Genomic DNA, 15,406 nt, shown 5'->3' on the forward strand with positions numbered 1-15,406 from the left:
GGCAAGGCAAGTAATTTGCGCCCCCTAACCCATGGATTTGCGCCCCCTAACCCGTGGATTTGCGCCCCCTAACCCGTGGATTTGCCCTAACCCCAGATGTTGCGGCCGGCCCCCCCTGCACCCCCCACGCTACGCCACTGTATTACATTGTCAGTTCTGAGAGGCATCTTGAACACTTCTGATGGATTCTGAATGATCTGACTAGACCATTTTAGGCTGTGAATTTATGTGGAGTGTCTGCTGAAAAGCTTAGGTAAGTTTTGTCAACGAGATGAAGATATGTTGTCTTGGTGTGTTGGTTTGTAGATTTATATAACTTCAGGTGGTTTTGGTACATATCCAGTGCATTGCCAGCTTAATTTAAGGTGCTGGCGATGACTTTTAAAACAATGAATCTTTTGGGACTGGATTACTTAAAAGAACTGGGTGACACCTGTATCAACTTACCTGTGCCTTAAGATTCACTCCAGAGGGCCTACTTCGGTGCACACCTGTAAAGACAAGTAGACTGTCAGATACAAGGAACAAATTTCACAGTGGATTTCAGCGACATGAGATTGGGCCTTGAAGACCCATCTTCTTGTCATGGCATTTGGCTAGTTGTAAATTAAGCTGTAGAAATTGTTGTCTTTTTTTGGTATGCTTATGTTATGCCGGACAATGTGTAGCTCCTTTGCTAGCTTTTATCAGTGGATGTTTTAAATGGTATTAAATTACAGTCGTACCTTGGTTCTTGAACAGAATGCATTCCAGGAGTCCGTTCGAAAACCAAGACGCGGCTTCTGATTGGCTGCAGGAGCGTCCTGCAGCCAATCGGAAGTTGCGGAAGCCGCCCTGGATGTTTGGCTTCTGAAAATTGTTTGCAAACCGGAACACTCACTTCTGGCTTTCGATTGCTCGGGAGCCAAAACGTACGAGTTCCAAGGCGTTCAGCAACCAAGGTATGACTGTACATTCCATTGGTTATATTTTTTATGTTTATTTTGTAAGAGTGGTATGCAGTGCTAGACCTGCTCGGAGCAGCCCCACTGAAGTTACTAGACATGACTAACTTAGATTGATTCATTCATTTAAATGGGACTACTCCGAGTTGGTCACAACCCTGTGCCACTTTGTGAAGAATGTCTCTTAGTAAGCAGTAAGCATCTCTTAAATAAATAAATACAAACTTGCAATTTTAAGAACACAATGGATAGTACTGGGCTGTGGTAAATAAATGAAACATTGTTGTGTCATTTATTTATTTTGAAAAAGCAAACTTAGTACAGCAAAGCCCTTGCCCACATTAGTGTTCCATGCACTAAACACACTAACAATGTGTTTGCATGTAAAGTTAGCAGGCATGCTGCTGTTGTGATAATTCTACGTGTGAGTGGCCTCACATGATTTATGCAATTTGTAGTGAAATAAGTCTTTGCAGCCTTCCTCATAATTTTGTGCCATGGATGTCTCATCTGATGACTTGCTTGTAAAAAAACACACAACAATTCACCTTTGCCCACTTTGGTCCTTTTTTTGTATGTGTGTGACTCAGGTTTAGTGAGTCATCTACAGTTTCCCCATTAGCCATTGTGTTCAACCTCAGGAAGTCATCTGATGCTTTTACTGGGAGATAAAACTCTGCTCCTACTCAACTATTGGCTGTGGACATGGCTTCAAAGCCAGGTGAGTCACTTCCTTGAGTAGACACTGATCTATATTATTAGCCTGCCTTGACATGACACCTTCTTGCCAGTGCAGGAGTAATTGACAGATAAGTTCCCCTTGTGTTGAAAAGAAAAGAGAGAACCCACCCCCATTGCCTGCTCAGAAAACTCTTTTTATGTGTAACTCTGTATTTTTACATCTTGTTTCATAGATATCATTTGGCAGGGGAAAACTTGAAATGTTAATGTTGGAATTACCACACTAAGATAACATGGGGGAAAGTTACTAAGCAATTTAGGGGTTTATGATTTTAGCTTAAGGAAATAATTTTCCTTGAGCATCTGCAGGACATATAGGTACAGTATATGTGTTAATATAGTTTAAGCTGCAGCCTGGTGACTGAACTCTTCATAGATGTCAAAGCTTTCAGTTCAAACCACTTGAATGGTTAGAGGCATTTTTAGATAAAAGCAAATTGTCTCCTCTTCAGTGCCCCCCCGCATGGTGTTATTTGCTCTTTCTGGATCCAAAATGGCTGATCTCTTTTTTCTAAGAAATCTTTTCAGGCTTACAGCAGGCTTGTTGTCTGCAGAAGTTCCTAAGGACATAATATGAGCCTGTTGCATCGGGCTAGTGACCCATCTAGTCCAGCATCCTGTTCTCTCACAAGCCTGTGAGAAGCCTGCAAGCTGGTCATGAGCACAACAGCGTTCTCTCACCACTTAGGATTCCCCAAGGAACCCATATTGTCTCAGAAATCAGAAGTAGGACACAGCCACCATAGTGGGGAGCAGGAGAGCTGAAAATAATGCCAATATATTACACATTGGGCAACCAATGTGCTGCTTTGGTTTCAGATAGTACATGGGTAGACGAGTCTAACAAGCCTGGGACACAAATTTTCATGTCCATCTAGAGGTTATGGTGGCTCATTTACCAGTTGTTGTTTAGTCGTTTAGTTGTGTCCGACTCTTCGTGACCCCATGGACCAGAGCATGCCAGGCACTCCTGTCTTCCACTGCCTCCTGCAGTTTGGTCAAACTCATGCTAGTAGCTTCAAGAACACTGTCCACCCATCTCGTCCTCTGTCGTCCCCTTCTCCTTGTGCCCTCCATCTTTCACAACATCAGGGTCTTTTCCAGGGAGTCTTCTCTTCTCATGAGGTGGCCAAAGTATTGGAGCCTCAGCTTCAGGATCTGTCCTTCCAGTGTGCACTCAGGGCTGATTTCCTTCAGAATGGATTGGTTTGATCTTCATGCAGTCCATGGGACTCTCAAGAGTCTCCTCCAGCACCATAATTCAAAAGCATCAATTCTTCGGCGATCAGCCTTCTTTATGGTCCAGCTCTCACTTCCATACATCACTACTGGGGAAACCATAGCTAGTGTTAACTCTGGTGTATACTCAATTCTGGTGTATATTTTGCTCTAGGAAGCTTAGTTTGGTCAGAATCACTTCTAGAGTTCACACTAAGTACATTATTTCTGGTAAATGAGCCACCATAGCTGCTAGAGGGCTGTGAGAATTTGTGTCCTGGGCTTTTTAGATTCATCTTCCCATCTATTATCAGAAACCAAAGGGGCGCATGGGTTGCCAGATGTGATTTTTGTTTCCAGCTGTCCTACCCCACTACTATGGTTAGTAGCTGTTGATTGCCTTGCTCTCCATAAAGTTATCTAACCCTCTTATAAGAACATAGTAGCCTGAAAACATTTTATTTTTTTACCAGTCTAGGCTAGTAGCCTTTGTTTTCATGCCAGCTACAGAGGTGGACCAGTGTGGATTTGCAGGCTAGTAAAAACAGACATCACCTTCTGCCAAGCACACTGTCTCTACCACAAAGTGTTTGTGGAAACTTCCTCTGCAGGTAGCGTGGAAATTAAAGCAGCCTGTTGCCTGCCTAAGGTGATCATTACTTAACTAGGGGAGTCGCTTCCTCGCATCTCTTTCCCCCTTGAGATTCATCCAGTGTTTCAGAGTGGAACAAATCAATCAAAATCAAGGGAACATTTGCGTCCTCCTTACGTTTATCCCCCTGAGGTTCTGATAACAGTAATTCAGCAAAGTACACAACACCTCTGTCCTCAGGAAGAGAGCAAGCCAAATAATGCCATTTTTGTTTCCAGAGCTAAGCAAAACAGATTTAAAATCCCATGAGTGACCACGGGGAAAGTTGAAGCCTCATTGAAATGGACAGCTGCGCAAAAACACAACCACCCTGTTGTGCAATGGCTGTTCATTTCAGTGGGGCTCAAATGGAAGAACTTCCAAGGTGAATCTGACCCCACAGGTCAGATCTGTGTCCAACTCTGACACCTTTAATGAGGCCTCAGCTGTATCACTGGAAGCATCCTCCTCATTCTGTCACATGGTCTTTGCTTCCTGAGAATATTTTATCTCTGTGATTGAAAGTGCGTTGCATTTATTCATTTATTTAGAATTACATTTATATCCCACCTTTCCTCCAAGAAACTGCAGGTGGCATACACAGTTGCCCTCTCCCTATTTTATTCTCACAGCAACTCTGTGAGGTAGGTTGAGAGGTGGTAACTGGACTAAAGTCTCCCAGTGAGCTTCATGGCTGAGTAGGTTTTTGAACCCTGGCCTCTCAAGTCCTGGCCTGATGCTCGTAACCACTGCACCACACTAGTACGAAGCACATTCTAGAATTGTTAGGCAGAAGAAAGAATGGATTCATGGTTTACTTTGCAGCTCTTCTTCATAAATGGATGGCTGTGTGGTTGTGAAGACCCTTATTCCCCTCACAGAGCTATGATTCCAGAGTTCCTTGGGAGGAGGGCTTGACTGTTAAACCACTCTGAACATACTAGCTAAGTGAGAGATACAGGGGTCTCCTAACAATTCTCACTCCCCCCTTACCAAACTCCATTTCCAGGATACCTTAAAGGAAGCCATGACAGTTAAAGTGCCATGATAGTGCTTTAAATGTACAGTGAGGATGTGGCCTTAGATAGTAACTCGACAGAATATTCTGACTGATAAAAGTTAAGAAGATTTTGCATGGTTATATCCCATGCAAAATCATCTTAAGGGGACAAAGCATTCACTTGGTATTTTTGCAGTGGCTTAGCAACTGTAATGATTGCATGCCCTGATTTACTGGCAGCCCCCAAGATATTTGGGGCACAGATTCTAAAACTGGCAGTTTCCAAGTAACAAATATGCTGCTTGTTTCTTTAAGTTGACATGATGTTTACTTTGATACAGCAGACCATGCTATGTTTTGAGCATTTATTTTATCTAGTACATTTTTGTCTCTCCCTCCTTCCAAGGAGATCAGGGCAATATGCATGGTTCTTTATACTTGCAAGAACCCTGTGAGATAGCTTCAGCGGAAAGAGAGACAGAGACAGACAGAAAGAAACAAATTGACCTGATGTTGGCCAGTGAGCTTGTGGCTGAATGGAGATGTGGACCTAGACTTTCCCAGTCTAACACTCCAAACACAGCCTTTCTCAATCTTGGGTCCCCAGATGTTCTTGAATGCCCATCATCCCTGACCCTGCTAGCTAGGAATGATGGGAGTTGAAGTCTAACAACACCTGGGCACCCAAGCATAGCTGTCAACTTTTTCCTTTTCTTGCGAGGAATCTTATTCGGAATAAGGGAATTTCCCTTAAAAAAAAGGGGAAACGTTGACAGCTATGCACCCAAGGTTGAGAAAGGCTGCTAACCTCTATGGTTAGCCTTTCCTATCCTTGGGTTACTGGGCAGGGGCAGTGGTTGTTATGGGGAAAGAACAATGTTGCTTCAACAACAACCAGACAGATACTGAACCCTATATAGTTGCAGCAGCTATATTCCAATTCACCCACACTGAGGTTAGAGGGGCCCAGCTTGGTCCAGTAGTCTTCTACTCTAGTGGAAAGATTCTGGCCCACTGAGATCTCTTGTGATGTAGTCTTCCAAGTCCAAGGCAGCAACGCTACATCCACAGGCCAGAGCTTGTCTGGTGGAAGCATTCCTGGTGCTGTTCCCTTTCCTGTGTGCCATTCCCCTTTTGATGCTGTCATTGATCTTGTTGAAGAAAACAGGCTTTGACAGTTTTCATTCATGGGCTATATACTGATATCACTGAATGCTGAATTATGCCATCGTGTAATTATGAAAATGTTAAATAACTCCCTTGCAAACACCAACATCATAAACATTTTTTTTTTAAAAAAAGCTCGCAAACTGGCACACAGTGGTGTTTTATTTACTAATAGCACATTTTGGATGTGGGATTCATTAAAACTGGCTCAGAGTTTCACAAGCTTCATGGCTGGGTGCCTTTTCTATGCTCTGCCTCATGATGGACTGTAAATCAAGGGAAGGTGGAAGCATCTAAATCATTTCTAAAACTATCGTAGCAGATAATGTGAAAGGCCAGACCAACAGATGAATGTTTGGCATGTGAAGGAATGTTATTTTTATTTTATTTTTATATGCCACCTTTCCTTCAAGATGGCATACATAGTTCTCTCCTTCTCCAGTATATTCTCACAACAACCCTGTGAATCTAGCCTAGGCTGAGAGGTGGTGATTGGCTCAAGCTCACTCAGTGAGCTTCATGACTCAGTGTGGATTAGAATCCTGCTCTCCCAGGTTCTAGTTGGAATGCTCCAACCACTATACCACATGACCTGTTACGACCTGTATATTGGTGATGGTGCTGTGCTCAATCCCATTGGGTGGCACCAGTATAATCATCCAGACGGGCCAATGTAAGGAGCTTTTGACGAACCACATGTATACCTGGGAACTGAACATGGTGGCCAGGTTGATAGCCAGAGAATGTGCCTGCAGGCCCAGCATCAGCACAGAGTACCTTGGGAAGCTGTCAAGGTCCCAGCAAGGTCCATTACAGCTGCTTGCTCTGGACTCTTTTTAAGGTGGCTGGATCTGGAACCTCTAGTTTAATTCCCCACAATGACTTTGATGGGCATTCTGGGAAATTGAAAGGCTAGCTCTTTGATCAGCATCAGTCAGGTGCATGTCATGAATTACTGGGAGCTGAGCATGGCACTGTGGATGTTCTTCAACCATCATTAGACAGTTGGGGCTAGGACTCCAAGCACTGCTACCATCACTGTCACCAAGTAACCATACCAGGGTTAACCCAACTAGGAGGAGGTCTACCAGAGGGCACGTTGGTGAGGTTCAACTCGAATTTGGCATCAGCCCTGCATACATGTACCTTATTAAGCTCCTGAAATTGCAGGAGGTGGGGCAGATGTCAAGCTGTATGCATGCTCCCCAGATTTTTAACCTAGCAATCCCAGAGTTGAGATCTCATACAGTCTAATGGCCTTGCAGTAACTGGTAGCATTATTCTGCTTTGCTTGGTGGTACATCAACACGGGTGCTGATTGCACAGTCTGTGGGTCATGTAGGATCTCAACTCTCAGGTTTGTCGAGCTCCAGCTACCTGCAGTGGCACAGGAGTTCTGTGTGGAAGGGAGTCTCCTGGCCCATGGTGTGTCTGTTTTAGGTCTTGCACTAGAAGAGCATCCCCATCAACCTGGTGGTGTGCAGATGTTTTGGACTACAACTCTCCACCTGCCGCAGTTAGCACTGCCATGAGACTGATGGGAGTTGTAATCCCCAAAAAATCTGCTGGACATTAGGTCACAGGAGGGGACTAGACTGCTGCATGAGAAAAGTCATACCTTATCCAGTGATGGCTCTGCAATGCACACAAGCTCATGTATAGACAAAAACACAAAAACTGCAGAAGACACCTATCAGAGTACTGTGAATTTTTGTGCAAGCTGTTATATACAGTGGTACCTCGGGTTAAGTACTTAATTCCTTCCGGAGGTCTATTCTTAACCTGAAACTGTTCTTAGCCTGAAGCACCACTTTAGCTAATGGGGCCTCCTGCTGCTGCCGCGCCACCGGAGCACGATTTCTGTTCTCATCCTGAAGCAAAGTTCTTAACCTGAAGCACTATTTCTGGGTTGGCGAAGTATGTAACCTGAAGCGTATGTAACCTGAAGCGTATGTAACCCGAGGTACCACTGTAATGCTGTTTTCTCTCTACTCAGTGGGTTTTTTTTTTGTAGCTGATCAATAGATGTGTGGTATTCTTGATCCCCATATCATAATTTCCATTTCTTCTTCTTCTTCTTCTTCTTCTTCTTCTTCTTCTTCTTCTTCTTCTTCTTCTCTTCTTCTTTAAAAAATGTGGCATATTTCATAAGAACATTTTGTGTTGAAGTAGGTTAGGTGAAATATCAACTAAATTTAAAACCAGGCCGACTGACTTCTCATTCTCTAGAGGGGCAAAGCATATGTTCAAGCAGGTTCTTAGTCACTGCTCTCTAGTATTAAAGCAGCTGCTTTAAGTCTGGTGCCGTGATTGTACTGACACATGGTGTAAGGCTGCCGCCTATTTCCCTGCTTTGCTCATGGGTCCATCTAACTTAGTATTGTTGAAACCAATTGGCAGTAGCTCTCCAGACTAGAGTCTTTCCCAAGTTTTGCCCAGAGATACCAGGTATGGAACTTGAGATCTTCTGCATGCAAAAGATGAGCTCTATGACTGCCTCCTGGCTCACTGGTAGACAATTCGCCTTGTACCTGAAAGGTCCCTGGTTCAATCCCTGACATCTCCAGACAGGGCTAGGAATGGCCCCAGTCTGAAACCTTGGAGTGCTGCTGCCAGTTGTTGAAGACAGCACTATACTAGATGGACCAATGGTCTGACCCATTCTAAGCAGTCTCTTATGTGCGTGATCTTGCTCCTGGGCTTGCAGTAAGTGTTTGGAATTATATGCTATATTTTCTACCCAATATTATTTTGCCTGTCTTGTTCTTGCTGCTGCATGGAACAATGCATGAACTGAGACCTTGTATCTGTAAGTAAAGGATTTCAAACTTACTGAAGAGTGTGGTCTGCTTATAGTGGGAAGGGTAGAAACAGGTCAGCTGCTGTGTGCAGCTGAACGGGATGAAAAGGTCTGACAACCTATGTTCCTAATGCTTTACTGCGCTGCTTATCTTTGTGAGTTTAATACTCTGCTACTGGGGCTCTCGGTGTGCAAGCCACTTGTTTTGAATCCTGGTGCCCAGCCAATTATTTTGTTGTTCACCCACAAATGTGGGCCCACAGGGATTCATTTGTTTTAATTCCTCACAAAAACAAACTTGGAGCCAGTATTGGTTTGTGTAAGTAGTAATAGTGTGAGTGCAAAACAGCTGCAAAGTAACAACTATTATCGATGAATTAATACAGCTTCCATCATGTCTCCAGCAAGATTTGCAATGTAGCCTCAGTAGAATGGGGTTAGAGCCTAGTATGTCCTCCGCCTCTATGTCTGGACCCTAATAAAATGTTCCCTTCTCAGCTCCTGTTTGAATACATGACATATTCTCTAGATAGGATCTCTCTTGTTTTACTTGAAAAATATAAATGCTTTATGGTCGTTCCTTTTTTTTGTGGTGGGCTGTAAAACTGACATTCTAATTAGGTGTAATAGCAAATGTACCTGTCAATGTTTATCATTTCATATCACCCACAAAGAACCTCTTTGGATTTAAGCTAAGGCAAATGCTCTTCCATGTTGGATAAATGAAGTATGTGGCTTGTTCAGATGATGAGTGTTCCTGTAACCCATCTCTGTCCTCCTAACACAGTAAAGGTTGGGGGGGGGGGAAATCACTCATTCATTGGCTGATCTTGGGCTAGCCACTTTTTCTGTGCCTCAGTGTTTGCCAGCTGTAAAATGGGACCAGAATGGTCTCTAAATGATATAAATGTAGTATAGTGTATTATATGCATTCCATGTATTTTATATGCTATGCAGTTTGTGGTTTACCTTGATTCTTTTGCCACTAGGAACCAACTGCATGCATGCATCCATTTTCTTCTTCTGGCACATTTGAGCCGGGATTTTGTTGGCCTCACCACTGTTGGGCTGCCAGATTACACCATCAGTCCCACCCTCTCATGCACAAGAGTGTCCTTATTTTTGTCTGTATGGCCAATGTCACATGCTGAGCTACAGCTGAGCCTTTTTCAGAATTGGAGTATGGCTCTAATACGACTACACTTAAAAATATTATTATTTGCTGAAAATAATATGATCACCTGCAAATCTGAAAAACAAAAACAAAAACAGGTTACTGCGATCCTCTTAAAACCATTGGGAGCAAACCCACTGAAAACAATAGCATTGGTCTTGAGGATCAGCTTTTAAAAACAAACAAACAGAGCATTTGATTCACTGGGATCACAATTTAAAATGGCACAGAGTGATTTCTGCTAAAATATTGTGAGAGATAACCGTGCTACTCTTGTGTCTTGTTAATGGATTGTTCACAGCTCTTCAGAAGAGAGCAATACAATTTCTGATGGAGTGAAATGGGCTATGAGAACAGAAATACAGGCATGTGATCACTCTGTTTGGTACCCAAATACATTTGCCCTGTCATAATACTGGCATCTTTTCAAGGTATGTTGATGTCTGGGTTGCTGCCAGGGAGCAGTGCACAAAATGCAAGGAGGATACAGCTTTGTGAAAATGAGCACGCGCACGCACACACACACACACACACACAAAGATATATATATATATATATGATGCATATTTCAATCTCAATGGTGTTTTCAGTTCATTTGATATGATTCCAGAGGATCTTAAGTGTCCTCCTGTTTCTGAATTGCATATGATTTCTTTCTGGTAATTTCCCCGTCACCTCATACTGTGGAGCTTTCCACTCAGAACAGCAGCGTTGCATGTTAAGAAGTGGTCATGCAAGCAAATTGAGATAACCTGGATATGTCATTTTGCCTGGCTCTCTCTCTCTCTCTCTCTCTCTCTCTCTCTCTCTCTGTCGCTCTGTTTCAAAGCAGTGTGTGTTGCATAATGGCTGTTTTCACCTTTAATTGCCTCGAGATTAAGCAACAACCAAATCATCGTTCTCTATAATGGCAACCCGAGGATTTATAGTAACGTGAGTGGAGAGCTGAAGGATGTGGCTTGCTCTGTTTCGATGATGCGGGATTGCTCTAAGCAGCAAGCTTAGTGTTTTCTGAAAACATTAGCAGCATCGCTGATGTAGCTGTGCCAGCCTCTTTCGCTACTAGATGACTGGAACTGCTCACAGGGGGGTGGGGTGGGGGCAAGGGAACTATCTTTGAGATCCGATCTTTCGAAAGGAGCTCGCTCATCATTTGCTAAATGGAGAAACCTGATGTTTTCCTTGCTGGCCCAGAAGATGCCTGAGAGATAGAGAGAGAGAAAGTGATGCATTGTTATAAGGCAGGGAATGCTTTCTGGGAATAGAAAGGTCATGCATCTTGGGATCGGGGAGCCATTCCAGTCTCTAACCAGTCACCAGGTATGGCCTTGTGGTTTATATTCCTATTTGTGGCTTACATTATTATTTCAAACACTGCCTTTTGCATTTCTTTTCTGGTTCGTTTTAAAATGGGATCAAGTCGTCATGTTTTTTAAATGCTAGATTCCATGCGGGATTTAGACTACAGGCAGCTTGTCTTAAAATGCAAGAAGGTATATGGGTGGGTTTTTTTTTTTTTTGGGGGGGGTGTATGTATTAGAAATAAAAAGTCATAAGGGTATTTTAAAAGAGACAGCAAATATTCAGTGTGTAGATGTTGTTCTGCTCATGTCTGCTGCAACATATATGCACCAGTTCCATGGAATAAAACATCAGAACCGTAGAATAGCTCACAGCATGAATTTGGAGGTTTGTACTGCTTGTTGGGCTGACGATACAAAGGTCATTCGCACAGTGGCATGTTAATTAGGATTGCACATCCTTTTCATGAAAGCACATTGCGAACCATCCTGTTTTATGAAAAGTGGGCTGAAAACAGCCTATCACAATCAAGGCTGGGGATAAGCCATTCTGCATAAGGCATATTTTTTAAAAATAGTAGATGTAGGTTTGATTATTTTTTCAAGGCTTGACGTTTACATTTCAAGCAGCTGCCTTGCTCCTCTGAAGAGTGCAAGGATCTTTCCCCCCTAACAACTTTTGTTACAGGAATGGGAAGCGGCTGGGTCTGTATTTTATGTAACCTTTCAACCACCATAGTGTCTCCAGCAGCCTATTTTGATGCGCTGGGGTGGGTGGTGTGGGGCGGGCAACGAAATTGAAAACAGTATAATCAGCTTAACCATGTTCATTGCAAATGGCGCTGAATAGCCAAAGGTAGGGGCTCTTGCTTGTGCATCGCTCATAGTGTGTAAGGAGATTATGTTTAAAAGTAGACACAAATGTGATTCCTTTCTCTCTCTCTCTCTCTTTCTGGCAATGGCTTTGAATACCAACTTAACTGCTTCCGACTTGTTTGCTGGACATTTCCTTGGTAACCTGTTAGGATGTGTCATAAAGCAGTGGTTATTAAACTTCCCACCCCCTCACCCGCCAGACCATTGCTGAGGAATTGGGGCCTTTTAATGATTTTTCTTCCTGTTATAGAAATTGCAAGGTGCTATGCTAGATGTTTTTCATTTTTTAACTGAGTTTTCATTGCTGCTTTCATTTGTTTTGTTGAATTCCATGGAATTTGGACTACACTGTGATAAGAAATAAAAGAAGCAATTAAAAAAACCAATTAAAATCTGGGTGACTATTTAATGGGGTGGATGTGCCGTCTCCTGTCTTCAGTCACTAAACCGCAGATGACCTGACATATGCAGATCACCTGACCACTGGTGGTCCATCCACCACACTTTGGCGACCCCTGTTTTAGTGACAATAATATAAAGGGAAACATTGGTTATATTTCTGTAGCATTTCATGTACAGTTGATGTTCAGTTTCTGCAAGTGATGCTCAGATTGGTCCAGGAGGGTGGGTGTTTTCTGACCCTTGAAGGCTCACGGATTTTTAAAGGGTGAATATGTTTATAATTCAGAAGGCAGATATATAAAAAGTTTAGTGGTTTGGTTATTTTAAAAAATTGACATGTATTAATTTGTTTCTCTGGTTGCTTACTTTCTTAGAAATGCATGTTGGAGACCCTGGCAGAGGTCTAAAGCTATGGCTCACGCAGGAATCTGGTCAATCATTTTTAATTAAAAACATATATTAAAACAATATTTGTTTTGTGGCTTGTAACTATAATTGATATGTTTCCTGGTGTACTTATCCAGCTTACGTTTTGATTAACAGTAGGGGAGATGAACACATTCTTAAGCTTGATTAGTTTTGGAATGGGTTTAATGTTACTTTTACAGTTGCTACAAACCATGTTTAATCATCTTTCAGAATTGAGTTTTGGAGAATTTTAATGCAAGGAGTACATTCTGTTTCTTGGCAGCTGCCTGAAATTCCTGTGGGTATTCTGGTGATCTTTCAGGCTAGTTTTGATTTTTTTTTTTTCTTCATGAGGACCAGATCATCTCAAAATGAATATGGTAGAGCTGGAAAAGGTTCAGAAAATGGCAGCCAGGAGGATAAGTGGTCTCGAGCAACTCCTCTATGAGGAAAGGTTTGGATTTTTTTTTTCTTTAGGAAAAAAAGACAAATAGGAGGGACACTGTGCACGGTGCAGAGAAAGTTATGCAATAAATTAATAAAATTCTCCCCATTTTGCATATTAATAGAACCATCCAGTGGTTCCACTGGATGAGTCATCCAGTGAAGTCAAGTGGTAGAAAATTCAGGATAGACAAGAGGAAGTAGTTATTTACACAGCAGACAAGTATGATGATGCCCACCAACCTAGATGGCTTTCAAATAGGATTAGCTGTATCTGCCATTAATCCGCCTATGAATGGCCAGTGGTATTAACTGTCTGTACTCAGAGCTACATGCATGTTAAAATCATTGATGTAGGCTCTTCTCAAGTGCCCATTATGAGATTGGTGAGCACAAGGAGCAGGGCTTTCTCTATGGTGGCCCCTCGATTTTAGAATTCTCTACCAGCTTTCCCCTGTAAGGCTATTCCATTTCAGGCCTCCAGAAAGGACTTGATGATCCACTGGCCTGGTTTGCAAGTCACATTAAGTGAAACCATGGCTTATTGTGAATGCTGATATGTTTTTATTTATGCAGTAATAAAATACAATACTACCGGCAATAATAAGCACAAATGCTTGTGAAACCTCCAAGTAGCTTTGTATAATAGGCTTAAGTAAGACTGATAGCACCACTGGAGACAGAATGAGCTATTAACTAAGATAGTTTATTAAAAGGATATTATGTACATTAAGAGAGTAATGGTTTGTTTGCTTGTTGGAAGCAGCAATAAAACAACTGTTAGCACATACAGTATCCACACTTTGAGAAGGCTCTTAAAAGAATCAAATGTGTTCAGAGTAGAATGGAAATAATATAAATTGATTGAATGCTTAGTAGAACTTAAGCATGGGCAGCGTGAACAATTATTAATTATAAACCATTTCTTGCTTTACATGGCTTTGAATCTTAGAGAAAAACTCAAGTTCTGGTATGTCAGTGTCTTATTTTATAAAACTTGAAGACTGTGTCTTTCCATCAGAACTTGGTATCTTCTGACTCTCCCATTGTTTTGTTTTGTCTACCATATGTCTTAATAGAACTCTAGGGTTGTCACCTTTGATCAGGCAAAACAAAGGACAGGTTGGGCAAAATACACGACATGCTGTGGGGCTAAAAATTACTTTACCTGGTGCAGAAATGACTTCAAAGCAATCCATTACTCACTCTCGCTCTCTGTGGCTCCGAGTTTCAGTCTCCAACCCAACCACTGCTTCTAACAATGTTCCCACACGGTGCTGATCTTCTCCTCCGTTTCTCACTCTCTGTCCCAGGAAGGGACAGTTGCAGCTCCATCCCACCAGGGGAGCTGCTTCTGTGTGGAGGCTCCTCTTCCTTGCTCTTGTTTCTGCTTGCACAAGGCAAGTGAACAGGCAGCAACAGTGAAGGGGAGCAGGGCCAGGGGGTTAAGAGGATTCGTAGAACTGGGGAATGCCCTTCCAGTGGAAACCATTGATCAGTGACTCTGTATTTTCCAAGCATATTGCATTTGGCTGGCTGGTTTTTCAAACAAACAAATCATTTACAAGCAATTAAATTTGTTGTGGGATCTCTATGAAGTGATTTGAAAATGCAAACTGAGTGTCAGAACTGAGTGTTTTGAGAAAAAAAATCAGTGTCCTGTACACTGGAAGAAGAGGGCTAAGCTGTAACAACAGAAGCCCACTTCAGGCTTCTCCAGCAGAGATTTCGCAGGCATCCTCACTTTTGAACTTCCTTGAAGACCTTTTTATGGTGGCAGGTCTGTGCAGTTGTTTAAAACATTCTTGATTAGCCGGTCCTCTGAATTATTGTTATGTGCTGTTTTTTAAAAATAGCGTTTTATGATTTCATTTCCTGAGTATTGTCATAAGTTCATGAAATGCCAGTGAATAAATGCTTTTGTAAATAAATAGTCAGATGAATGCATGAGCACTCCTATTAGATAGTGAGCACACCATTTCCAAAATATCTGAAGTGTTCTGCACCTTCCTCTCCCAACCTTTCCATACTGAACATGCAGGAAGATTCAACCTGCATTCATCTGAATGTGGTTAGACTCTTCACGTCTATTGAGAAGCTAATTGTACAGAGTTCTGGTTCATAGGGAGGATGCTAAATGACCTTAACTAAATGTAGTTTGAGTCACCTTCATAGGTTCAAAGAGCTGACATGCACAGGGATGATGGGGCAGACGTTGTGTGTGTACCCTCTTCACATTTTAAGCCCACATACATACTTTTGAACATCTGAACAATCTTACCTACAAGGATTAACATCTG

At 42.3% G+C, this 15,406-nt stretch overlaps 1 protein-coding gene across 8 annotated transcripts in view; it reads left to right on the forward strand.

Moving 5' to 3' along the window:
• The window catches only part of SLC4A10 (solute carrier family 4 member 10), a 173,680-nt gene that overhangs the window by 44,063 nt on the left and 114,211 nt on the right, over positions 1–15,406 (forward strand). For 2 of the 8 annotated variants that reach the window (XM_079976523.1, XM_079976527.1), the window contains exon 1: positions 10,402–10,995. The exons of the other annotated variants lie outside the window; for them this stretch is intronic. In XM_079976523.1, coding sequence (XP_079832649.1) covers positions 10,924–10,995 — 72 coding nt within the window. In that variant the 5' untranslated portion in view covers positions 10,402–10,923. Of the gene's footprint in view, positions 1–10,401; positions 10,996–15,406 lie in introns of those variants that run through there. 8 annotated transcript variants of the gene reach the window in all.

The sequence above is a fragment of the Podarcis cretensis genome (genome assembly GCF_951804945.1).
Source record: "Podarcis cretensis genome assembly, chromosome: 1".
Lineage (NCBI taxonomy): Eukaryota > Metazoa > Chordata > Lepidosauria > Squamata > Lacertidae > Podarcis > Podarcis cretensis.